General features: G+C 42.3%; 1 protein-coding gene across 5 annotated transcripts in view; it reads left to right on the forward strand.

Annotated features, from left to right (window-relative positions):
• sphkap (SPHK1 interactor, AKAP domain containing) overlaps positions 1-27160 on the forward strand; it is an 83324-nt gene that overhangs the window by 16397 nt on the left and 39767 nt on the right. For 4 of the 5 annotated variants that reach the window (XM_053873996.1, XM_053873999.1, XM_053873998.1 and 1 more), the window contains exon 2: positions 17193-17282. In XM_053873996.1, the coding sequence (XP_053729971.1) occupies positions 17239-17282 (44 nt within the window). In that variant the 5' untranslated portion in view covers positions 17193-17238. Of the gene's footprint in view, positions 1-16370; positions 16389-17192; positions 17283-27160 lie in introns of those variants that run through there. The other variant, XM_053873997.1, reaches the window with a different exon arrangement.

Here is a 27160-nt window from a genome sequence, read left to right on the forward strand (position 1 = left end):
GTGATCATCGCTTTGGTTAGAGAAGGCCAAAAGGTTAAACACCGCTCACAGTCACCTGTCAACTGAGCATTGAAAGAGAATGTGACAACACTCTACCTTGTTGTGTCTGTTGCTCGAAAAAAAATCTATAAAGTGTCACAGATGAAGCTTAATGGTGCTACAGTACAGTATAGCGGTATGTTTTTTGTTATCCGCACAGCGATGGACTGCTTTAGAGATTTTTGTTTGTATTGTGCTCAATGTCATTTTTTTTCCAATACACACAAATGTTTAACTTTATCTTTGACCTCACCAACATACTGTATATTGTGTGTGTTCCATCTCTTTCCTCCATTTCTATTTGCTCTGTGCTATAAATAGATTGAATAGTAAAAAACGATGGGGAACATCCATCCAGCAAGAGCAGATAATGAAGTCGGCAGCTGTAACATTAGGACTCCGCTCAGATTTGCTGTGAAATGGTAAACATGAGCCGTGAAATAAGAAATCTGAAAGACGCCCTCTTTGGAGGTTTCCAAAGTTGCTGACTGAAGCCACGGCAAGCCGCTATAGGCCCTCATGTATCACCGCTCCTCTCTACACGTCTCCCTCTTAGAGGTAATGGAGAAAGATAAAGAGAGTCCCCCCCGCTGCTTCCTGAAACACAAACTTCCCACTCCCTCTTAAGAATACATTAGATGATAAACTAGAGTTTCCTCTCGGTGGTTAAACGTCTCCTGCACACAGCATCTTTATAACAAATAGATGATGGTCACGCCGCAGGACGCTGGAGCCAATGGCCCCCCTGATCTGCAGGGAGGTGGCACCATTACGGTGGTGAGGGAGGACATGAGGGAAGGCAAAACAGCAATTTAATCTCTCTTTTTAGCCTGGTGAGTCACCACAGCGAGAGTGTGTGTTGTTTTTCTTTATTCCTTAGCGAGATGCCAAAATCCACAGAGAGCAAGAAAAGCCCATTCTGACCTTTCGCTAAAACCACTTGCTTTTTGCTTCCCTTTTCATTCTGCTGCTCTGAAGCCGGCAAAAATGGCCCGAAACGCTCCAGTCTCCGCTCTGCCTGCTCCTGCTCAGGAAAGATCAGAACAAAAAAGGTGGCATTTCTGTCTCACGGTGGTGGCAACTGGGAGCGATGTCATTTTGGTGCTGGAGCTATTAAATAGGAAGCATTTGCCGTGGTAAACACTGTAGCAGTTTCAGCTGGTCATATGTGATCATCTGGCTTCACTGTGAGGTGGCGCTCAGACTACAGGCATGTAGTCTGACATGGAACCCGCTGTTGTATTCTGCACGTTGATGGGATTTGAATTTATGGAAAGTCTAAAGGTAACATCTAATATTCAATGATAGTAGATGTGGGTGCATTTAAGCAAAATGAAGAAGGACAAGCCACAGAGTTACACAACCAGGATATGATCAACGTCATTCACTTCCATTCAGCCCCGCTGTTCAGACCTTTCCTTTCTTCTGGTGTTTCACTTCTTTTTTCAAGTTTTTTTTTGGCTGTTTTAAGTAGATCAGCCATTTTTATTTTTAAGCTTTTTAAATAGCATTTAAATGTTTTCAACAGCGTCATAGAATTTTTTAACATTGTCTTTCTCCTTATCTTTTTGTGACCTATTTAGGAGCAAAGAAGCTCCTTAAGTTTTTGAGATGTTGAAATAGATACAAGATTGAAGATCATATTTTCAGATCATTATATTCTACTGTATTACACCATCAATGAATACTAGTAATGGACTGACGAGGTTTCATGATACAGTGTCCTCATTTTCAGAACCCTGTAGGTGGCGCTCTCTGTTCTCTCAGTGAAATTGTTGTTCATATCCAATGACTTGAGAGAGCAGAGAGGGCCACCTCCGCTGTCGACTCAAAACAAAGTTGCACTTTGATGGATCTCTGCTGGAGTGTGTCTTTAATGTTTTATCAAACATCAGTTTTAGTGATGGTTGTTTTTGATAAATGGAACACACACATTTACATGATGGTGACACAGAGTGACGTCTCATGACACACTATTTTCTAGTATGGTGAGTCCAAACTGAGAATGATGCAGAACCTAAATATTGACACCGAGGAGGTTAATCAGTCTGTGACTCAAAAAGAATTTTGAAAAGATTTGCATTATTCTGTTCTGGTCCAGGTATCTTCTTTGTTCTTAGGACTTCAGCGTGTGACCAGTATTATGAAGAATGACCTTTAAATGAAGGGCACAATTTGGGGAAAGCCACATTATTGTTAGAGTTGAGCTGCTTGGCTTGGCTGACTTGCTCTTTTCTAGTTACCGCTGGCGCAAATTATACAGATAAGATGCATGTAGAGCAATAATATTGTATAAAAAAAACATCACAACGTAGATGACAACCTAAAAAACAACAAAAAAAGATTTGACGATGCGATCCGATAGAGGAACAGCTAAGAAGTGGAGGAGTTTTGACATTTATTAAATTGGTCACAGTAAAAAAAAAACATATTTAATCATGAGAGGTAAATCTCTTTCCAATCTGCAGCCGTCCTCACCCGGTCCGTCTCTTCATATGTCAGTACAGATGCCCAACTTCAGTTCTTCGAGGAGCAGACACGTTCCTGTCGTTTAGTTATTATGGTACTTTCAGCTTTTTTTCCGTTAAACCGTGTCGAAAAGCACTATAATAATGTCCACGTCTACAATGCGTTTTCCACTTGTTTCAATGTGTCCATGTGTGTTGTTCACGTGAGAAACATTAAAAACAAGATCATTATTCTGTATGATGCGCCACGGTCGTTTACATTGGATACCCTGAGATGTTCTCTGTCCCAGTGTTTTCCTCGTGATCATATGACCCACTGAACCTATAGATAGTGACGGGCTCATGAAGCTTCATGAAACAGTGTCATATTTCCCACAGCCCACTTGATGCCACTCTCTGCTCTTAACTCTTTGGGTTTGAACAATATTTCAAATACACCTCAGGCAAATATGAATCACGATTTTTGAGCTAAGAATTGATATCACGATTCTCGGCCACAATTTTTTTTCCTCGTGAAATATGAAGTTTATTGCACATAAACCATGACAAAAAAAAGTTGCAGCACCAAACATGATGTTTGAGGTGCTGATAAAGATTTGTGGTGTTACCTCGTGGTGCTGCGACGAGCGAAAAACGAGCGAAGCGTCTTGCAAATCACTTGACATTGACGCTTGTCATCCGGTTTGAATCCAAAATGCAGACACAACACAATGCCAGCCTTTTTTCAGAACATGTTCGTTTTGAGACTGACTGCTGGGTTGATTCTCGTAACTAGTTCCTTCAGTTTCTATTCTGTCACCGAGCTATCCAAACACTACCGCGTTCACGTCATGGGAATCACGTGACTACAAGGCACTTTGTCATTGGCTAAAGGTGAAGCCATGAGCATCGTGGGAAAGTAGTGGCCAGCAGTGCCGCTTGGGAGCATAAAACTCACAATGGAAAGTAGCATTTGTGAAGCAAATCCAGACCCTTTGGAAATTATTTTTTTTGTTTTTAACAATTTATCGTGCAGGCCTAATAACCAACCAAGTGCGTAATGACTGCAATAAATCTTCAACATCATCATTTCTTTGTTTAAAAAAAAAGCCCATTGGATCTATCTGCAACCACACTGTGTATTTCCACATCATGTCTTTCCTCTCACGTATCATTAATGTTTCCATTATGTTTCCTGCTTATTAGCATGCCAGCGTGTGACATGCGTACGTGCATAATCTGAGCAAAGGACAAATATAGCCGCGTATTTACTTGCGACGGAGCATAATGCAGGCTGACATGACTTACCGTTATCTACATGCAAACTGAATCAGCGGAAATCACAAGAGGCTGGGACATCAATACGGATACAATCAGCTCACAGCCAGACAGAGAAATGCTTTTGTCTGACACGCAGAATACACATCGACTGGCCGTGTCCCACAATAGTTGCCGTTGTGTGCATGCAATAATTCGTAATATTTGGTGTCCAGTTACCAAGACACACGAGAGACAAGCCAGTTGATAAGTGGGCTACAGATATCATGTTGACTGGATCTGTTCCACTAGTTTGTTTGATGCTAAAGTGTTCTATTCTTCATCATGAAATTGAAAACCGAAGTCTGCTGATAACATTGGTGCCAGCGCAGATACTGGCTCCGTTCAGGCTGTGACATTCCTCCGTCCTTGTATGTGGGCAGTGTTCAAATAAACCAAGTCTATAAAGTTCTTCAACTTTAAATCCATGCTATGGATGAGCTCCATCTCGGTCCATGTATGATTCGTTCATTCAATTCTTGTTGTGTAGTGAAAATTGAAATGATACGAATAATGTTCTCGTTGTTTTATAAATGAATTTCATAAGACAAAAAAACAAATCGTTTTTTTTTGTGCAGTAGATTTTGTGGTGAAAACTGAATAACAAAAGCAAAAATACTCTGGGGATGGGTCATTTGGATTGAATAGTTGGGTTTTTAGCACAGTCGTTTGAACTGGAAGGGAAACGCACAACAAGCAGAAAGTGCCAATGGTGAAGATGAAGCGGATCGTGTTGTTACGAGAAATCAGGCGCGGAGAAGACATGACCACAGAGAGAATCTTGACTTTATTCCAGGTTAATACCTGGGTGATCGAGTATCACACACATAAAAGCTATTTTTCTAAAGTTAACTACCACCGGTTATTTTTTTACGTTGGTCAGGTTGACACACAACAATGAGGGGGCGCTATGAGGTGCACGGAGAGGGCTTCAAACGACTGTGTTGAAAACCAACTATTTATTCAATGATTCAACGAATCATACACGGACCCATCTCCTATACTGGAGATTGATGATCTTATTTTAATTACATGTCAATGTCAGTTACAGAATTTTGTAATCACATTGCAGCTGCACATTGGACAAAGATCAGGGAGGCGAAGAGGAGAGTTCAGGCAGGTCGGACTAGTAGAGACGACTGTCGGGATTTGACAAAAACACTGGCATCAGTCAAGATGTTAATCTTTCAAGGTCCACCTTGAATGAATGAGTGCCTGCACGTTTTATCTCTTTATCACAGGGCAAGTTTTTCAGGTTTTCATTTTCATGAAAAGTAGTGAGGCGCTACCGAGGCTTCATGAAACAGTGTACTCATTTTCAGAGCCCACTGGATGACACCCTCTGCTTTGACATCTTTACATTTGAACAATCATTTCAATGACGCATCTCATCATTTTGAAAGCAGAGCGCCACCTATGGATCTCTGAAAATGATGACACTGTTTCACGAAGCCTCATCCGCCCATCCCTAATGAAAAGCCCATGTTATTCACAGACTTTGCAGTGGGTCCAACTGGCTGTATATGTATGAGTGTAACTAACTAATATTCCGGACCTTGCTGGAGCGCAGCAGATGTTTATCAGCCGTCTCATGACAGCACCACCTAATGAGCTACATTTCATATGAGCATTAAGACTGGCCCGTAATAAGATTGCAGTTTAATCGTCCACTCACCCTGAAGTCGGACAGGACGCAGCAGCTTAGTGAGACTGATGAAGACTTATCGGAGCGTTGCATTCTGCATTATATCTCAACAGTGAACAGACGAACCCTTCACACTTCTTAATACGCACGTCAGGCATCACGCAGCTCTTCAGATCAAGATGAATTATACGTATGAATCTATGTTTTTGGAGTTTTCAAAGTCCAAATGTCAACCATTTAAGATTATACGAATACTAAAAGTGGAAAAAAGGGGTAGAAAAATGCCATTTTGTTCTTTTCCTTTTTAGTTATTATTGTCTCTTTGGTTATGGCATGGCTTATTTAACATTTCTTATTCTGACGCTGACATGACAACTAATCGTTTTCTTTTCTGATTCATTGTCTTCAAAAGGTAAAAGGTTTAAATCACAAGTCCACATTCGGAGAGGCCTGTTGAGTTCACACGTTTGATGCGCGTCCTGCTGTGTAGGAGTCACGCCCCCACTGCGTGTTCCGCGGACCGTCTCCCCTCCGTGTTCAGTGATACTGTCAGCGTCTCCAAACACCCATGTAAGACGCTGTGACAGGCTAATGGGTGGCGACACGACCAACACTGATCAAGTGCCAGATCGGAGGCTCAGAGCTGACGTGCGCTGAGGTGACACTTTTGGGGCTGAAATAATTTCATTACAAGACTACCGTCGACGCAGCACACAAACAACACGGCAATCCTATTAGTGCCGTCGAGCAGATATTATGGTGCTTCTGGTGACCATATGCTCTGACCTGTGTTCACACCCTTCTCAGGGAATTGATTCCATTTTTGTTTCACATGCTGAGAGTGAATTGAGTTTAGGAATGATGTAAGTGCATTAGGGCCGTCCACTTCCTCGGTCCATGGCTCCATGGAGGCAGAGGTTTGTCACACATGTCGGACCCAAGTTTTCGGACCTCGTGGGCCAGGATTGTCCTTTACTGTGCTTGTTTCACTCAGACATCATCAGTCCAGATGACATTAAAGTGAGCCGAGAAGAGCCCTCCGACTGCGTAGCCTGTTCACACCATCCACTCTCTTTGACGGAGGGACTTAAATGTGCTGAGCCTTCCCACGTTCCTCACTAAGTCTCTATTCCTTTTCTGTCTTCCTCCCTGGAATACAATCTAATACCTCATGATTCCATTTGAACATATTTACCTTGTTTGGTTCAGACAACAGCACATCATAGTCATTCAGCTGCTGTAACCAACCTTGCCTGAAGCATCCTTTTAATTTTCAATTTCACAGCTAAGCCTGTGTGCTGCAATCTGGCAGCTCAGACGCTCCCTGCTTGTAAAAACGTGCTATTTGGAGATAGATAACCTAAACTGCGGCAGAAATGTAAACATTGAAAACACTTCCTGGAGTGATAGTACCTGATCACTGTTATCAGAGGCTTCAAAATGCTTCAGAAAAGTACTTTCCCTTGAATAAATTAGCAGCGATTACAACTCGCACTCATTTTTGCCCCGTGAGGAAGGATTTCTGTTTAATGCTAATTCAAAATAATTGCAAATCAATGTTTAATTCAATTTAATTAAATGGAAAAGTACTTTTTACTCAAAGCAATGACTTGGTGTGGCATCACTTAAATTCTGTCCCTAAAAAAACTTGAATAAAAAATACAATATAAATTATTAAATGGCTGTGTTTACTAATGTGAAACATGGGTGAATTCTAGTATTAAATCTTGAGTTTGTTTCGTAAAGCTACAATCCCTGTTCCAGAGTCCAGCACCTGCGTTCGATCAAGGTGAAATTGAAACAAGAGAAGAGAGTCAAAATAGCAGCTGATGATCGGATGGATGGAGGCTCTGAACGCCAAAGTGCTGGCATCTGTTTTCTTTTCATCCCGAAGGGTCAGACCGCACCGCTAATGGGAAATTGATCTTTACAGGATAACTGCGTTACATCATGCTGCCAAGCACACCGGGCTATTTAAATACTGAAAACAAAAATACACATGCGAGACGCTGGTATCTGAATCCAGCATCAGTTTTCCATCCTGCCGGCCAGAAAAGCGTTTGCGCTGGGCGATAACTCACTTTCACGAGGCGGTTAAGCTATCAAAGACTTCCTTGTTGCGTTCAAGCTTCATTTAAGACGTCGTGCATACATTATTGAGGAAGCCTGAAAATAACCCCGACATGTAAATAATGCAGCAGGTCATTAAAGGAAAGCTAAAACAAAGACTTGGGTGGAAGCTGAAGGGAGGTGATGTCAAGCCCAGCTGACTAAAAAAGGTCACTATTTGCAAGAATATTGCTCTGAATTCTCATGAAAGTAATCTGGGCAAATCACACGTCACTCTTGTTCTAAAAATGTATTTCTGATCATTCAGTTTTCACCTAACTAAGGCACAGTAGTTCCCAAGCAACAGTGCATATATATATATATATATATACACACACACAGCAGAGCACACACTTCTTTTCACACTTGAGCCTGTTGAAAACCAGATTGTCCCTTCAGTGCTCTTCCATCGGGTGCAACATATTAAAGGTCACTCAGACAAACACAATCAATCATCATTGTGTCGTGTGGTTCAGTGTGCATTCAGGTGTGTTTATTTGTGGGAGTGCTTCTTATCTTTTTTTTTGCTTTACTGGAGAAGACGTGGAGAATAGGGTGGACTTATCTGAATCTGAAATACGGAACAGAAAAATACTGTAAGAAGAGGAAGGAAGTGTATTTTCATCCCTAATCAAACGTATAACTTTGTACATGACCGCCAGTGAAATATGGCGTAAATCCAAAAACATTGTTTTTTTCACAGCCTTCTCCCATCCATGTTTATAAAAATGAAATAGTTTTTCCTATTAAAGTGACCAAATCCCTCATTTAACACATTCAGAGGCCATTAAGGTGACTCTTTTTTTATATATCGAAGTACTCTTACTATGACTGCTACTGCCGCTACTTTTAAATCATGTGTCTTAGAACAATCCATCTGGATGTACAGTGCTTGAGGCAGCAGAAACAGTCTCCTCGATGCAGAGCCGTCAAGAGTGTTGGCAACCAAACAATGTAACGTTCTGAATGAAAACACAGCATTCATAAAATATTTACTTCTGTTATCTCCGGATTCACTTTAGAATGTAGAGAGCTTGGGTCATGTGAGAGGTACAGATACAGATACATTAAAATTGATGTCTACAGTAAGTCTAAAACTATTGCATTGGAGAATATAGGTGTTTTTGTATTTGGAGAATCATTTATATTTATATATGGTGTTAATGCAATGATTAAAAAAAAAACTACTGAGGAATGTACATGATGCAATGACAAACAAGACAATAATTCATTCCTGTTCCTTCGATCATTAACTAATTTGAATTTCAATTTGTTCGCTCATTCATTTTCTGCCACGTCTTCCTGGTATTCCATGGCCAACGGCCTTCATTTTAATTCAGCCCACTGACAAGCCGCTCACTTCCTCCCACGTTGTGATGTGTTTACTCAATTATTACGCCATATTTGTTTGGGTTTTTTTTTTTTGGCTATAATTCAGTGGATTGTTTTGGACTTTGAAATACTGGCAGCAATGAGCTGTGTGGGACTGCAGGCGGCAGCAGTGGTACGGGACGCGCTCGCACAGCACGCACAGAGGAAGCGATAGCAGAGCTTGCGCTGCAGCATGATGTTGTAGTGGTTAGTGCTGCTCCTCTGTTCTTGGTGGAGTTCAGATGTTCTCCCTTTCTTCTATTATGGGTTTCCCCTGAGTTCTTCGCTTTCCCAGTGATTCTGGATTATTTGAGTATATGACCCATGCCCCATGATGGACTGCTGTCCAGTGTGTCACTCGCCCTAGTAGCTGGGATGGGCCACAGTCTGCAATAACCAGTAGAAAGTGAATAAACAAACAAAATCTTTTCACATATTTGACTTAAAAACTGACCATACACGCCTCCTTTCATCTTCCACCCATGTTGAAAAATATATTGCTTTGCATCTTTCCTCATAAACCCAAGTAGGCGATGCTCATCTGACAGTATTTGTGGTCTTTAAGCCCCTCGCAAGAGACATCTGGCTGCATATAATGACTAAAACTGCCAACCAACTGTTTCTTTTCATCGTGCCGCAGACGTCCCACTGTTAGTCAGATATAACGTGAGATAAATCTTCAGCACTGGCCATTTGTCAGTCGACTTGTGGCCACAAGTGACAATGTGACACTTAAACTAACACTAAGCCAGCAGGAGGGTTAGCTAAGCAGCGTCTGTCTCTCCTCCCCACCGAGGGAGTGGGAACAAACCAGGGAGGTGAGAACGAAGCCCTGCTACAGAAAAGACAGAGCAAGACGCAGATACTGATTTTCTAGTGTTAACAGGATTTTCATTTTGTGTCGGACATTCATTTTTCCAGGACACTGTCCTTCCAAGACAGTAGAATGAAAATGGCAAATACACTGTAGATCCAAGTCACCAGTGGAGTGGAGGCAGTTTGGGGTGGACCAGATCTTTTGGTGGCGCCTTCGTCCTGAGATGTTTTGGTGACTAAGTGGCTTGCGGCATCAACACACGACAGCTCCCTGCTGAAGACCCCGGCGTGGGCGTACGTGCGACAGAAGTGACATGCCAGCATTACCGTCAATCTGTGTCAAGATGGGATGAGTGATTAATTCTCCATACATTATTGCAAAAACACTGAAACTCTGGCGGATTGTGACTCATCGTTGCTTTTTCAGTGTTTTTCTCGCAACTTTGATACTCAATTTGCCTCCGATACGGTGGCTCTTTTGAAAGCCATCCTCATCCTGTGCTTTTGTCTTTAAAATGAAGCCACTTTAGCAGCGTGCTGTGTTCCCCCCCGACAGGATCAGCGACAGCTTATGAGCACAGAGCGAGGTTGTACTCTGTGGAGCGTGGTAATGGGTGGAAATGTCAGTGCATCTGCTGGTGCCCTCCGCCTATGCTTTGATGCAGATTTCCATTCCCCCACACTGCTGGTTTTAGTGGCTCTTAAAAGGCAAAGAACCATCTGACTCGCTATTGTTTTTTTTTGTTTAGTTTGATTGAAGTCTCAAAAAAAAAGTCTTAAGAGGAAGGACCGTTGCAAAATGTCGAAATCACAGATAACATTAGCCCAGACCTGGGCAAAGTGTGGTCCGCGGGCCTTATGCGGCCCTTTGTCAGTGTTTTTGCAGCCCTCGTGAGGTCAGACTAAAACTGTACAACTTATAAGTCATAATTTTTTCTCCGTTTTAGCCAGCAATTGTTGTTTCTTCTTTTTGTTTGTCATTTCAGTATTTTCCTCAAAACTTGTTGAAAGAAAATTCAAAATATACTTTAAGATCTTTGATGTTTCGTCCATAGTTTTATTATGATTTCTATGCAAATAAAATGCATGAAAAATTATTATTTTTTCATGTCATATGTACACTTCTTAATATCCTTGCTTCCAATGAACCTTTTTTGGTTCATTTCGTCCTTGTTACTTAAGATTTTTTTCCATCATGTTTCGTAGTCATCGCCGCCTTTCTTTTGGTATGATGGCCCCTCACAAGAGTTACGGTTTATAATGTGGCCCTTTAGGAAATTTAACTGCCCACCTCTGCATTAGCCGCTAGTGGCTACCGTTGCGAGTGGTGAATGTTGGAGCTAACTGGTTTGGCTGGCTGTATCTCCACAATACTTAAATTAACACAATAGAATGATTAGCAGACACTGACACTGACACTGACACGAATCTCAAAAACATGTTCCTCACATTTGATAACACTGTCATTTCAGCATCTGAACTCTTCAGTTGTTCTTGGTTCTCGCCAGGATGTAGATGTAAGTCGCTGTCCACTATGGTCTGGGTTCTTGGTTGGGCTCCTGCATGCTGTCTTAAACCTGTCTGGTGGTCACATGACTGGCTGTGGCGACTCTCACTCTCAGGACATCGTCTAAAATATTTTTTGTTTTCTTTGGTCATGTGACGTTGGCATGCACTGGATGATGGAGCATACTGGCCCGTACAATGAGAAATATGTACGGTGAAAACAACCCATTCAATGGACTGATAGCATCCATATCTGGTGGCATTCTGACATTATGATGCAAATATGATCAGAACAAAAGCCATATTATAAAAGCAATAGTACATCAGAATAACAAGAAAAAAAACATTGAATGAGATAGAATTTAAAATACATGCAAAGCTGAAAAATGACCAAAGATAAGAGCAAGTAATATGTGGATTAAAAACAATTTTGAGGCAAAGATAGGGATTTGTTTTTTTGTGAAAATACACACAATGCATGACACATATCCACACATTCTTATCTGATTGACATTTATATCCTGAATGAATAAATAGATAAATAGTCCATTGTTTTTCCTGGTACCGCTGCAGCTCCAGAGTCCCACTTCATTCAGTATCTCTCTCTGATAAGACCTCCACAGTCGCTGCAACCAGCGGACAATAATGAGCTTTTAACAAAACACCAGCGAGACTTCGACTCTGAGGAGCAGTGACAAATAGCTCTGAACACAATAACTGCCGTCACTTTCCTCTCTCTCTCTCTCTCTCTCTCTCTTTCTCTCTAAATCACACATTTGCTCTAAAAACTGCGAGACATGTCTCCACGCTCGTGTTTCTCTCGGAATTGTGACAGACACCATGTTTAGGTGGGATGACTCATGTGTTTGTCACTCCCCCCCAACATTCTTTTGCTTCATCTTGGAGCGGTGCTGTCACCGACTGACAGCTGGAGCAGATAAGAGGCCGACTTTTAGCATTTCATCTAAAGATGCTGCTCCTAAACAACATGGAGCAACTCTTTGTGTTCTCACTGCCTAAAAAAAAGAATGTCTTCGTCAGTGGCAACAATGAACAGCCTTGACTGCGAGTTTTTAATCATGTTGGTTCCTACTTGTCCAACAGAGCTATGAGCATAAAACAGCTGGACTCTGCACCCTCCACTGCACCTCTTTCCTGTGGCGTTCCTCAGGGTTCCATTTTAGGGTCACTCTTTTTCTTGCTCTACCTTGAGCCATTTGGAGCCGTCATTGTGAAACATGGCTTTTTTTTTCTCTCCAGTGGCTGTCTGACTTTTACAATTGATTATTTCAGTGTTTTCAACCTTTTTCATGCCACGGCACCCTTGGTTCATTGAAAAAAGCGCACTTTGGGCTTTAAGTCCAATAGAAAATCCCTATTCATTTGTGAAAAACCGTAGCTAGTGACACTCTGTTGTTATTTTGCCATGCTACTTGCAGAAACAAATTGCAGAAAATGTATTTGTTTCAAATGTGTCCAGAAAGGTGCAGGCAATATGGCAAAATATATCAGGATTTATTTATTTATTTACTCACTTTAAGCAAGGGTTTCTATTTTATCAGTTCTGTTTTGCATGATTTTATTGTAGTTTTGAGTTTCCAGACAAATCCTTAGCATTATTTGCCTGAACTTGCTTCATAAAAACAATTATTCTTATTCAAAAAAATGTGGGCAAATCCATGTGATCTCCTCATCATGACAATAAGAACGTGATGCCAATTGTCATGATTTAATGTTATCATATCGCCCACCTCTATCTCCAAACAAATGAGTTGAAATTGAATCATTTCCCGACAAAACACCTCTGTCACGGCTCACTGGTGTGCTGCAGCACCCCGGTTGAAAAACGCTGGATTATTCTTCTGTTCGTTTTTAAAGCATGAAATGGTCTTGCCCCTCTGTATCCAGCAGATCTTTTTTACCCCCTGTGGCAACTCCACACCTGCTTGTGAGCGTGACAGGACGACTTAAGGATGTTCGTTGGATGTACGTCACATAAATCCAGATTTCATGTCAAAAATTGATGATGAGTCTTGGCCGTGATCTTGTCGATCTCACTGACCTTGTCTGAACATTGGACAGTTGCGCAGTTCATCTCTATGTGTGACATCACAACACATCTAGTGATGGGCTGATGAAGCTTCATGAAACAGTGTCCTCATTTTCAGTGCTCAGTAGGTGGCGCTCTTGCCTAACAATGACGTGAGGTGTCATTGAAATAGTTGTTCAAATGCAGAGATATTAAATTGAGTCCTGGGTGGGAGCGTCCTTGTCTCAAAGATGACGCGCGTTGATGCACGTTCGGTGCACAGATACAGTAAAACTGAACGGCTCTTCTTCAGGTGAAAGGGTGGCAGCATTTTCTTTCTCATCAGCAATGCTTCTACGTCAGTCATTATTAATTCTATTAAGTCAGAAAATTAAGGTTAAAAAGAGTAGTGGTTTATCCTGTTGTATCCTGTTGTAACATCACATATGTCATGGAGAATGGTGCACAGCTTTGGGGATTCTATAGGATTAAAAGGTTCCTTAAAACATACAGGGAATTAACAAATGATATTTGCGTCAACCATGTCATATATTAAAAATAATACAAAAGTGACAAAGAAACTTCTACTTCTAAAAACTACTATGACAGCACTGGAGGCTCAGCATGTACACGGGTGGTCACATGTTTCAAGTTTGAAGACGTCATAGGTCGTAGACTTCAATTGTTCCTGTATATTGGTCTATTTTATCTTCTTCCTCCTTGTCTTGTACCTCTCATGAGAGCTCATTCTTCTCTCCCCATCTATGTTTCACTTCTCAATAGACATCTGCCACCTCGGAAGATTTGCTATGAGTGAACCCAGATGACACATAGAACAGTTGAAGACAAGCGGAAGGACCCGAAGAGAATGAAAGTAGTGAGCAGAGTCGGGAAGAATGAGAGTTTAACACACAAGTTCAGAATATTGAGTGAGCAAAAGCAATGTTGAGTGAAGGTAAAGTAGGCTGAGAAGAGTTGGGTCCCAGGGGAGACACTGAAGAGTGAAGTAACATAGGGAAGCAGGTAAGTCAGGGAGGAAACGGAGAAGTAAGCTGAATTAGAGCAGTTAAAGTCAGAAGACATTAATGCACTGTCACTTACTTGGCTGTTTAACGCTGTGATTTAGGTGATGCAAAATGGACAGTTTGTTTTTGCTTTGTGATAAACCATCAACCCACACATAAATTTGTAAGTGTGAAAGCGAAGAACGGTATTTGCAATTCATTTTCTTCTCGCCCTGGTTTGGACGTCCTGTTGGGTCGCTGCAATATAGCACCTGATACTCCGTCCTGCTGTCACAGCTGTTCTATGCGAAGGCTCATGTGAATGAGCATTTCTGCAATTCCCCCGCTTGTTCATATATTGTTTTAGGTCGCTTGCCCCAAATCGGTTCCTTGAACGCGCCCTACTTGAGCTTCTCCTGCACGGATGAACACCGTTGTTTATTTTCCGGGCCATGTATGACACATTCTCACCCCGCTTGATAAGTTAATGCATCGATGCTTGCGCCTAGAAATAAGCTTTCTTTGAGTGTTTTGTTTGTCAACACAGGAGGTAGAATTCGATGTTGTGATGTCTGACAGGAAAAATGTTGACACAATAACTGGCACAGGAGCATAGCTACTGAATATTTTGGCAGCAGATACACCGTCACTTTGTCCACATGAAAACGCCTCTGTTCTTATCTTATTTCCAGCCATAGTTTTATGAACGTGTACCATATCGATGGAGCGATTTCAGGCATCCAGACTACAGATCCAGTGAAACCAATATGGCATCATATCATCATGTGTTGTAGTCAAAACCACACACAGGTTACTGTCAGCAGCAGTTTTCACTGCTAAGGACTTAAATGGTTGCATTTTCTTTTGGAAAATGTCCCGGATTTTTGATCAGGAGAGCCTAAATACATTCCATCCTGACCAGACCAAGAGCTTGACTTGTGTTCCTGAGTGGAGGACAGCAACACAACCCAGCTCATCAGTTCCCTCCACACATATTCAACAATGCATTACATCTAAACATAATACATGAAAACAGAATACAAATTTGACTTCCTAATTCTGTATGTTCTTGGTTCTAAAATAGAGGCACAAAGTGCAACATTTCTCTTGATGCATTCAGAATCCTCTCCCAACTCCAGCAGATTAAAGTGGCTGCTGAGATCAAAGGAAAGTGTGGAGCAGTTCGCTTGTATTACCCTTTTGTTTCTACAGACGCCCGGCTCCTGCGTTTTGTTTTGTTTGTTTTTTTAAAGCAATAAAGCTAAAGTGGCAGCGAGATGAACCTTGTCTTGTCTTGTGCTCCTGATTCCAACTTGGGCAGAGTTTTGTTTTCTATAAAAGTCCAAACAACAAGTGATAAATGTCTTATGACACGTTTTTCAATTTCAAATTCTCTTATTATTCTGCGGCGATGCGCCAACAGATGGATTTTTCGTCCCCGGCCGCCTCTTGAGGACAGAGAGCTTGAACGGCCAATCAGCTGATTGTCTGATGAAGCTTGTTTTTTCTTTCACGCTTTTGGCAACTGAGGCAACCACCGTCTGCAGAAGGAGCAAAGATTAGTAATGACGGGCTGTTGGGAGGAATCAAAGATTATCACGTTCATTCCTGATGGTCACATCAGGCCATATTGCAGTCATTTTGTAGTGAGCCAAACTTAATCATCCAACCATCCTACAGGCTTCAGTTGGCCGCTGATATAAATGCAGAATGTGTCTTTCTCCATATCTTGACCTGCTAGTAAACTGACGCAAATGTGAGAGAAGAATCCACCAGCCAACCTAAGTGAACAAAGCTCTCCCTCCGTGGCAATATGAATCTTGTTCAAAGACTTTCTTTGTCATCTTTTGGCTCAGTTTGCATATTTTGAATTCTGCAGCTTTGTCTGGTGTCTTGCCCTCTGTTGAATATGCAACTGGTTTGGTTAATATTTTGCTGCTTCTCCAGAATGTTGACTGTATTTCTTTGGTCGCTGCTGAGTCACATAGACGTCCATTAGAGCGGTGACCCAGACATACTGAAATATGTATTTCTATCTTGCTTTACACAGGCTGAAGATGACAAAGAGCCTTTGGGGCGATTGCTAATCCTAATGAGAGACAATGGTGAGAGAAAAAAGCATATTGCCACAAGAAGAAATAGGAGTTAAAATGTTTCCAAAACTAGGGAGTTTGAGTCATAAACTATTTTCACCTGGCTTGTCAAATGCACTCGTACTGCTAAGGTGTCAAATAACCTCACCCTCACTGTGTAAAGTTATTAGAAATAACATTCTTCTCTCAAATTCTTTGTTATGAGTTACCATATATGATTATAAACATTATAGCTGAGACCTAAATATAAAGTGTAACCAAATCCATGGCAAATAAAATGCTGATACTGTAGGCCTTCACCAGCAAACCTCAAGTTTCGTGCCTCGGTCCCGGTGTGAGAACACACAGTTCATCGTGCTGTTGTGAGTCTGACTGTGTAGCGGCGGACCACACAGGGTGCTCATGCTGTCCACTGCCCAATGCCAGAAGGTTTGGATCAGCTCAGCCTGGAGTTAATAAGCTTCTGACCGTTATCAGAAAGCACTACTTTGCCTTCGCTAGCCACTTTTTTAGCTTGTTATTTAACAATTACTTTTCCAAAATAAACAATTGTGTTGTGATATGTGATCTTTGGGTGTCCAGCGAACATTTATCACAAGGACAACTGATGTCATAGTCATGACATTTTGTCTCTCAAACTGATCCAGCACCTGATTTTGGCCTTCAGGCTGTCGGCCATAGAAATGAGAAATGTACCAACACAGACATCAACAAACCCAAGGAAGGCCTTTCTGGAAACATGTTTTCACTTCTCATGTGTATATTTTTAGTCTTTGAAAGCTCATGTTTTAATGTATTTTGCTCCTTATGTTTCAGATACTGTGACTTCACCGGTGGCGTGGGGCGGTAGTTGGATTTCACCATGATGTCGTCACTGTTTGCTCTCCTGAGAGCTTTCACCGAAATGTAAGATCCTCTTCATTCATTTATGTCCATCTCTTCTTGCATAATGTAAAATGAGGCATTTTCTTGTATACATGTGGGAACAAGAAATGACTGATTCAGTTGTGATGGAAGATGCTTGCCCACTGCTCTGCTGAAATGTATATTGTATTGTTTTTGCAGTTTTATGTTGGACAAAAAAAAGAAAATAATTTGTCAAAGCAGAGCCATGTCAGAACACACGCTGTTACATGACTGGAACACCCACCACCTTAAAAAAAACTTGCTTGTTTACTGTCAAAGATGAAACGTTGCTGTCCTTTTGTTAGAAGCCTCTGGTTGAGAAGCCGGTTGTGCAGAGGGCACTTTCAGGCAGAGAAAAGTAGTGCGAGTAGAGCAACATTGGTGCACGTAGGCAGCAAAGGCTTGACTCATAGTAAAACTCTGGGCCTGAATGTCTGAGGGAACAGAGAAGTCACTCTTTTTCTTCATGTATTTTTCACAAGTACTTATTTATTTATAAAGATCAATAACAGTGAGTCCTCCTTTGACCAACAGCGATCCAGTTTGAGCTCTTCATCAATAGTCATTGCTGTTAACAGTTGCTGAGAGCTGCGTGAGGCCATGATCTCAAGAAGGTCTAAGTGCAGGTTCCAGTGTTGATTTTGTCGCCTATTTTTCAATTTAGTCTTAGATGTAGCCTTGTGCCAATGACAATTGTTAGTCCAAGTCACGTCTAATCATTCAAATATCATTTCTGTTAGACATGTTTTAGTCGACTGAAACTCACAACAATTTAGTCTAGTTTTAGTCAAACGGAAACCCAATGTACTTTAGTCAGTCTCTGTATGCAGACGTGTCCCGTTAGCTACATTTACTGACTGTTTTTATCTTCATATTGAGGTGTAAAACCTTTCCTGTCTCCGCACTGGACCGTGGTAGAGTGTCACAGGGGAGGTGCTCGCTCTCCACACCTCCGAGGCTGGAGCGCTCACTCCAGGGTTTGATGTCCTGTTGTGGGCTGGAGCTGGGACAGGGATGAGGCGAGTCTGGGACAGAGCGTTACTTGGTTTATGACTTTGTCACAGCCAAACTGCACAGAAGCGCACATTCAGAGCTGGACACGCACCGGGCACCTCTTCACTTCTGGAGAGACGTGACTCACTCTGCAACCCCTCCCACATGCAGCGGCCACACACATAGAGGAACAGCGCACCTGCAGCAGACACTCTACATTCACTCCTACAAAAGCCTATTTTCAGGCTTGGAACGCATTATTTCTTTTTCCATTCATTGTAATGGGAAAAATCCATTCAGATTTTGAACAAATCTTCTCGAACAGCCGTCTGGAACGGATTGTGGTCGAGAACCGAGGTACCACTGTATTTCATTGCTTTTCTATGCACCAGGATTTGAACTCACAAGTAAAAGCAATGAGCTCACTTGATATTTTCAATGTCTTATAAATGACTTCTCTAATGTTTACAAAATCGACCGGATAATGTGTTTTTGCCAACAACATCAAAGGAGCCCATCTTCATGGTGATGACCTCAAATTTAATAAGCAGCCTGATGATATTCGGCTAACCCCTGCAGGCCAAGCTTCATCTGGAGCCACGGTATTAGGTTTAGTTACGGCTGACGCTCTGAGCCAAGACTGATCTGCCTTCAGGTCACACGCTGCATCTCCGCTCAGCAGCACAATCACTTATTCACCTTCTTTGGTAGGAAAATCAAATAGTCCAGGATGCTTTGATAAAGGTCCAGTGTCTGTCCTAATGCTGCCGTGGGATGTGATGATCATGATGTAGAAGGATATTAAATGATGAATGAATTTCTACTTTTGCTGTCGGCTCAAGATGGAGTGTGAGTAATGAGTTTTATGTCTGCGTCTGCAAGCTTTTGTTTTTTGCTGATGAAAAACAGCATCCTCAGGTTCACAGATACCGACTCACCGGATCAAATCGAGTCTTCAAACAAGCATTAACAGAGTTAAACTCCACAAGATGATGAAGCTCTTTTGATCTGGGTGCGAGCCGATCTTCATGTAGGGCTGTAAAATCATCTGATTTGTCTCGACAGCATTTTTGAGGGTGGACATTTTTGTCTTCTGTGACTGAGGAGGGCGGTGGATTTCAACTGCTTTATGATGCATAAAATGAACAGTACGTCAAAGTCAGAATTGTGTCCTTGCTGACAGACCAATGGGTAGCAGAAACCCATCCCTCCAGAAATGGTTTGATGTCAAAATAAAAATACAATTTTCAGATGCCCCTGGGACTCAAAATTGCATCATTGTCAGTGGATTTTTGAAAGCTGAACCGATCTGAGTTCAAGGGAAGGCAAGGCCCGAAGATGACTCATTCTTTGGACATTTTTCTTCTCATTGAATCCAAACCTGAATAGACTATACTAAGTTTATACTCAAAGCTTGTCATGGAACACGAATCTCTTAAACCAGATCTCGGCATAGTGGGGCACAGGACCACACTTCACCCTATCACTGTATTTATACCCGGATGGGGGCAACGTAAAACCATAAACCTGAACATGTAAACATGTTTCTGACAGCTAGCTAATTCACGGTGTTTGTTATTTGCGGTCTTTGAAGCTAACTTTTTATTTATGTTTAAATTAATGCGTGTGAATTTCTTATGTAAAATGTTAAAAGAAGTTGAAGGAAAAACACTGCCATGATTCACATGTATGTGTTTAGTATGTAGCTCATTTATGATTAATATTGAAATAAAATGTTTAGAAAACGAAATAATAAACAAGCAAGCGACCATTTTTGCTCATTATTAATGTCATGGTTTAACAGCACTTTGTGATTTCCTTTTCATCTAGTTTGATCTATTATGTCCTTTTTTACAATTTTTTTTCTTGTTTTTTCTTTTTGTTCTTGGTGCCCATCCAAACAGTATAAGATACAGTGTGGCCCCTTAGGAAATTTAGCTGCTGTCATGTTTTGCTGTTGCGCTAAATCTATTACACAATTGAGAGCCATAAAACGAGAATGAAAGTGCCACCTGAGAAGAGACTTGAACCCCTGAATAGAAGGTCTGTTAAAGTGCACTAATAGATGCCGGGAGGTGCGACACCGCATCACCTGCTGAAGCCCCAGTGTCTCAGAGCAGGTGCTGCTATCCAGCAGTGCGACACAAAAATGAATGGGCCAGATGGTGAAGCCAGCGTCTCACCTGTGTGCTGTTAGATAATATTAGAGGAGGGAGGGGGGGAGCTGAGGAGGATATATTTCTGTGTCGCTGGCTTTGCCAGTGGAATTTGCAGCTTTGAGTCATTTGTTCAGTTTTCTATCAGAGCTCCGGCATCCTGCCAGACGGATCTGGAGACTAATGCAGCCGCAGCGCAGTCGTGGAGACAAACCCAGCGCTGATCCTGAGTTTAATACATCATGGATTTGACATGATACATAAATCCTCCGAAGTGCAACAAAACACAAGATACATATCCCGGATATTTGAATGTGATATTCAACACTTGACCTTTTTCTGTGTGATATGAACTGATGTGTTTGTGTGAGAACATGAGTGGGGTAATTCTGAATAGGTGAGTGCATGGTGAAGGACGTTGTGAGCCAACCTGCACATGAGCTGAGGTTATTCTGCCGGAACCCCTCGGGATGCTGTCAAACAGCCCAGAAGATAATTGTAGGTCAAAATGTACTCAGGGAGAACGTTTGGACAATTTGTACCTTTTGTGTGCCGCCACGAGTGAACAGGTTGGACATGGTCATTTATCTTGACTGGCCTTTTTGTGTGGACGCCAACAGCTATATTCGTGGATACTTCACAAGCTCCACGAGCCCAGTACTGGCCTGATGAATATTATACGACTCACTGACGTGCAGCAGAAATATGAAACTTTTTTTTGTACGCTTCCGGTCAGAGGTGAAAACAGACAAAAACAAATAACACTGTTTGAGTGAGTGTTGTCCACCCCAAGAGAGGTCACTATGAGATGGTCATCAGGAATTTAAAAAATTGTTGGTCAGCCTTTTTTTTTTGTTGTAAATTTCCTTTTGAAAATCTGCCAAAGTCACCATTATAAATAAAGGTACATGGTGGGCTGGGAGGCTTTATTTGTAAGGGTTAAAAATTTTCAACAAAAACTACAATAATTTTGTAGCATCTCTAACTTTTACCTCTAACCTAAAGCACTTTACTTGCACCAAAAATATGAAAATAATAAAATAGTATTAGACAAAATTAACAAATATGTGAAGGCGTCCTCATGCCGAGGACCTACAAGCAGATTTAGATATGAGTCTTAATGAAGGCCAAGTCCAGAGCAATGCTAATCTGACTGAAAAACACAAAACCGGAGTCGCGCCGAGGTTGGAGAACAAAGTCAACACCAGCATCTAAAAGGCATCAAAAACTCGAAATAACCGTGAGGCATAAAGCCAGAAACTATGGGCAAGATAAGGATTAAGAGTTTGGTTGGTACTAGGCTTTTAGCTAGCATGAAAAAATGGCCGCCAAATGCCGCCATATATCGGCGTAATCTGGCGGCCAAGCTACGGTCGAGAATCAGGCGTCCATTTTTTTCATGTTTTGCAGACGCCCGGATGCCCTCCTAGCTAAAAGCCTGGTTGGTATAGAGTCTGCAGGCTAGATAATCTGGCAACTTCTTCCAGAAGAGAACGCTCCATATTATTATGGAGAACAGGGGAGAATGCTGCCACTGACAAATAAACAAGGCTGATATTTCAACCAAAAAGCCATCCTCCTTATCGTCCTCCTTCTTCCATATTTCTGCTCTCACAATGAATTTTACCAGGCAGGTTGAAAGAGCCTTTACAAAATCACCGTTGAAAGTCATTGTTTGTCATGTAACGCTTTAGAAGTAGCTGCTTTTAAGCGGCAAGGCGGCGCAAAATTAGTGTCAGCAAAAGTGTTCATTTAGTCTGTCGATTCTCTCAGAAGAAGCACAGACGTTTCCTCTTCTGACAACAGGATTTTAATTTAAAGCCTAATGCGGGCACTTAATTCAAGTGTTATGAAACCAGCCACTTGTGTCAAAAGAGCGCCCCCCCACAGCAGCGATCGGAGCTGGCGGATGTGAGCAGCCGTTTTCAGTTGGTGGCTCCAAACCATGAATCACGCAATTAGAAAGACAATGCGCGCATCAGAGGTCAAGTCCAACTCAGGGAAGACGCCACATCGAGTCTCTCCAAAAACACGAGCCCAAATCCTCCCCTGAACGTGTCCCCTGGTGGGAGTGGCCACGAGAGCTTAAATCAAGAGCCCATCACCACAGAGTGATAGCAGTGATGCTGCTGATGATGATGTTGAAGCTCCGCACGCAGGTGTCTGATGCAGCGAGTGTATAATCAGGGCTGACGGGGCTCAGAGTCTCAAGTGCACTAATCAGACTGGAGTTTCTATCAGCAGGTGTGAATGAGCAATGATTGTCTCTGTCGTTTCCACGACTCCTCCCGACCAGCTCAGCTCAGCTCGGCTCAGCTCGCAGTGATGAGCGGAGCTGTCCTTGCTGGACCTTCCTAATCTCTCGCTTTCTCTCTCCAGCATTAATCCTGCCTTATCCTCGGTAACTGAGACAATCCTGTCAGTCCTCCAACACAGACCTGCTTTCTCGGGTGCTGATTCTATTTAGTCGCGCTTATGACAGGAAATAGTCTGAATTATTGCCCTTGAGATTATGACCTATGCGTGATATGAGTGAGGAAATTATGATATCTGCTTGAGTGGTCTTCTCTTATGGAACTGTTCTGATGAAGCCCCGCTGGTTGTGATGCGTCCGCTCCTCCCGACTCGCTGCTCACTAAGCAGCAGCATGTCTGCCGTGAAGGTTCTTTCAATCTGTCATGTGACGTTTGCATCCTGCAGCACAGGCCGGGGGAAATGCTTTGCAGGGAAGCGCCTTTAAATTGAACATTTAAATAAACCATTTAAAGCGCCAGCGCTTGACGGAGCACAGAGAGGCTCATGAAAGTGAGATCAATGGTTCCTCGGCAGCAGGCTGTTAGCACAGCTAACGCCTAGCAACACTCGCCAGTCCGAGCGTGACACTGGGAACAATGTGGCTAACTGCCCGAGTAATAATCATTAATTTCACCAAGCTACCATTTCTCATGTGTTGTTATGTTATGCGGAGACGGAAACGACCGTTGTCTGTTGTTGTTTTGGAGTCGGGTGCAGCGTTTGCTAGCCACCTGAATTTGAAACTGTTAAAAAATTCTGGATTGGAAACTTTCATGAATGCAGTGCTCTCTGTCTCACAGTCCCGCTACAAGTGGACAGTACGTACATATTTCACGGACAAAGTTCTTCTTTACACAGCACCGTAGGACCACCACACTACTCAGCACCCATATCTTGGCTCCCTCCAACTGGAACTGAACTTTTCCTGCTGGTGTTTTGAAAACATCAAACACACTCTGATCCTTCCGATTGCCTTACAATGGACAATAACAATGTAACAGTATTGAGGCTTTCACGTCAAAAATAGGGAGTAATACAAAAAAATATCAAGATTGATAAATGAATATTGAAAAGATAAAAAATAAGGCTGAATCCAGGCAATTAAAACATTTTTAAGTTTCATTTACAGACCGCTGCTGTCTGTGCAGATCTTAAATCCCTGACTAAGTCACATTTACTTCCCTAGCACCTGCTCTGACGGGTGCTGTTCGTCAGCAGTGTGTTCAGACTGGTGGAAAAACTGCAAATGCTGGAAGAAAAAAAAAGGCACACACAGTTGTTTAGCTTGGCTAGCTTCCCTGCAGAGCGACTCTGCACTCCATGCTTGAAGTTTGACGGAGTGCTCCCATCAACTTTGGTGGGAAACTCATAAGTGAAATGTCAGTAAGGGCACAGTGAGTCTCTGTGACTCAGCACCTCGGCCAAATTGTCTTGAGAACACATCACTGTTTGTTTGTTCTTCCAAAAGTGGCGTATGATTTATTTCTCATTTTGGCTTGCTGCTTCTATTCCAGCGGTTCAATGCAAATTAGATCAGTGCCTGTCGTTGACAACACAAACGGAAAATCCTATCTATTATTGAGCGCCTGAAATGATCCAGACAGAGGATGGTCTGACAAGTCTGACTAGTGCCACACTGCCTCAGTGTAACACTGAAGTTTAGTTTAGTTAAACCAATTAAAATGGCTGCTATGGGAAAATCCAGGTTGGATTTAAGTCTTAAAGTCGGAAGCCACATCATGACAGTGCAACTGCATATTTAAAAACAAGGGGTCGGAAACTAAGTGCCCTATTCCAACAGCATTCTGTTAAGTTAGTTTTAAATCTACCCCTTCCTGAACTGCAACCTGACCATGATACCTAGTGTCTGTTGAGTCTTCGCATTGCCTGCCCCCCATTTCTTACACCCTCTACTGGTGACTCCAATGTTGTGCTGGGATGCTACAGCACTCATGTGGGAGGAATGGCCACTTCAAGCTTATGCCAAATAAACGCTTGTTTTGGACTTTTATGCTCATCACAGTTTGCACAACACAGTTTACCAAGGCGACTGGCCTTAGCAGTGGCTGTAAGGTAACCGGAACCACCCATTCATATGGGCCAATATGCTCCCGCTGTGCCCTTATTCTATGGGCCAGCACGCTGCTTAAGTTACGCCAATGTCATGTGACCATGGAAAACTTTTGTGAGGTGAGAATTTCCAAACAGGGACTGACATTCTCAAAGTATAAATATGAAAGGTATTAGATCATGGAGAATTGTTCTGGAATTTGAGTTATGTACGGCGTGTGTGAAACAGTAGGTAGTAGATGCATTAATCTCCTGGACTTTTATGACATCATTGGAAAATTTGGTCGATATGAAAAATGTTATCACCGTTCAAATGGACAGAGAGAGAGAATACAGCTGCTGCATGTCTTCCTCATTTCAAAAGCTTTTTGAGTGCTGAAATGAACTGAAGGTGCATTTTGATGGTTTAAAACTTTTAATAAGCGTAATAATAATAATGGAAGTAGTACGACAAAATAGCTCGTAGACCTCTGTCAAGCAGCTCAATTCCACCATTATACTATTCCCCTTCATTTATTCATCTATAACCTTGCTTGACTATAAACAGTTCTTGAAAATTCCAAAGACTGAATGAATTGAAATGTGTGTTGAACTTTACGCTTTTGTGGCAGATAAATAGAGGCCACCGCAGCTCTGACCCCCTGGAGAAGCCACTCACACCAATCCAGCTGTGAAATCAATGTATACATGCATGTGTACATGCGTGTGTGTGTGACACAGTCGTGCCAGCTCCCTGACATGCAAACGAAATGTGCTGCTGTAAATCTGATGGTCAATGAGCGAGCCGTTGTATTTTAATTCATTTAAAAGCTAACAAAGATACACAGGCCGTATATTTTGTGAAACAAATGCTGTGGTGTACAGTGGTGGTGTTTACCAAAAGCACACAGCCTGTTAATATGCAACAAAAGAAAAGAAACCAGAGAAGCGTAGCTGCTTGATAAGGAAGGAGGCAGGGAGAAACAGCCACTGCATCCCTCTCTGAGGACAGATGTTTCCCAAAGATTAATCTTCCCACTCAGTGTATTCATCTGTGTGATCCCTACCCTCACCAGGTGATTTCATGCTTCCTGAGCAGACAGAATGACCCCTTTTCTTCCTGCAGCTGTGATGTTCAACCCGTCACAGATTTTAAAAAACGACACAGATAAACCCAAGGCTTGTGGCGCGCAGTGCGAAGCTAAATATAGCCACAGATCAAGTTTGGGTCACAATCCTGTTACTTCCTGTTTCCTTTGTGGATGGTCAAGTGTGGAAACCTTTTGCCACAAACCTCCAGCAGTCCGCTCACATCTCACTCATCGTTGGCCCGCTGCTTTGTTCTGAAGCCGGAGGAAAGGTAACCGGAGTGGAGGCATGGGTGCACCTATTCACCGTCTTTCTAATTGATGGAAGGCTTGAATGTCAACGGCAACTCCGGAGTCTCTGTTTGCCCTGGAGATCACTGTCTCTGCTCAGTTAATAGTGTGCGCGACTGCAGGCCATCGCTCAAACTTTAAGGGTGACTGGTGGATTCATGAAAAACCATTCCATCGTGGTACATTTTTGTTGTGATCACTGCCTCAATTCTCTCCTTTAAAAGTGCAAGGAGTTTTGGTGAAGCCAGTGTTGGACTCCTCAGCGATGAAAATAGAGCAATGCAGTGATGCATTTCTTTGCGCTTGGCTCGGAAGGTGTACTGTGTCTATTCCAGTGGCCGAGCAGGTTTAACCTTTTGATGAGAGCTTTTCGTCTCTTGATGATCACTATAATTGCAGCGCAGTCTTGACCTTATGCTCTTCTATAGCAGTAATTGAGTCACGGAGTCAACAGAAGCCGCTCATTTGTAATGCTAATTGTGAATGCTAATGAGGCACCCGCAGTCCAGGAGATACTGTGGTTCCTTTTCTCTCAGCAGCTGGTAGAGTTTCAGTGTACTTAAATAGATATCCTTTTCAGACAAGGGTTCAAACGTGTGCCGACTGTGTATTTATGTTGTCATCGTCGATATCCGCCTTTCTGCCCTTGTAGTTCAGATGTGTTGTGTCTTCGGAATTGTTTTTGTTCTTCTCTTGTTTGGAATTTATGGAAGTGGATTATCACGACTCGAGGTCTCTCGTCTGGCAAGGGCTGCGGTCTGAGAGCCTGGTGCGCACTGTTGATCTCAGCTGAGAACTTCCTTTCCCAAGATATCCGACAAACATAGGGACATTTCACACTGCAGGTTCTGCGCAAAATAGCTGGTTTGTGACCCACGACGAAGCACGTCTCAAGGAAGTCGTCATCAGCTGCACAACAACCTATTTACCACCATCGGCTTGACCTCCTTTTTTCTCAGTCACTTCTTAACATTACGAGTCGTCCTCACCTCAGATATGAACTGAT

The sequence above is a fragment of the Synchiropus splendidus genome, chromosome 8 (assembly GCF_027744825.2).
Source record: "Synchiropus splendidus isolate RoL2022-P1 chromosome 8, RoL_Sspl_1.0, whole genome shotgun sequence".
Lineage (NCBI taxonomy): Eukaryota > Metazoa > Chordata > Actinopteri > Syngnathiformes > Callionymidae > Synchiropus > Synchiropus splendidus.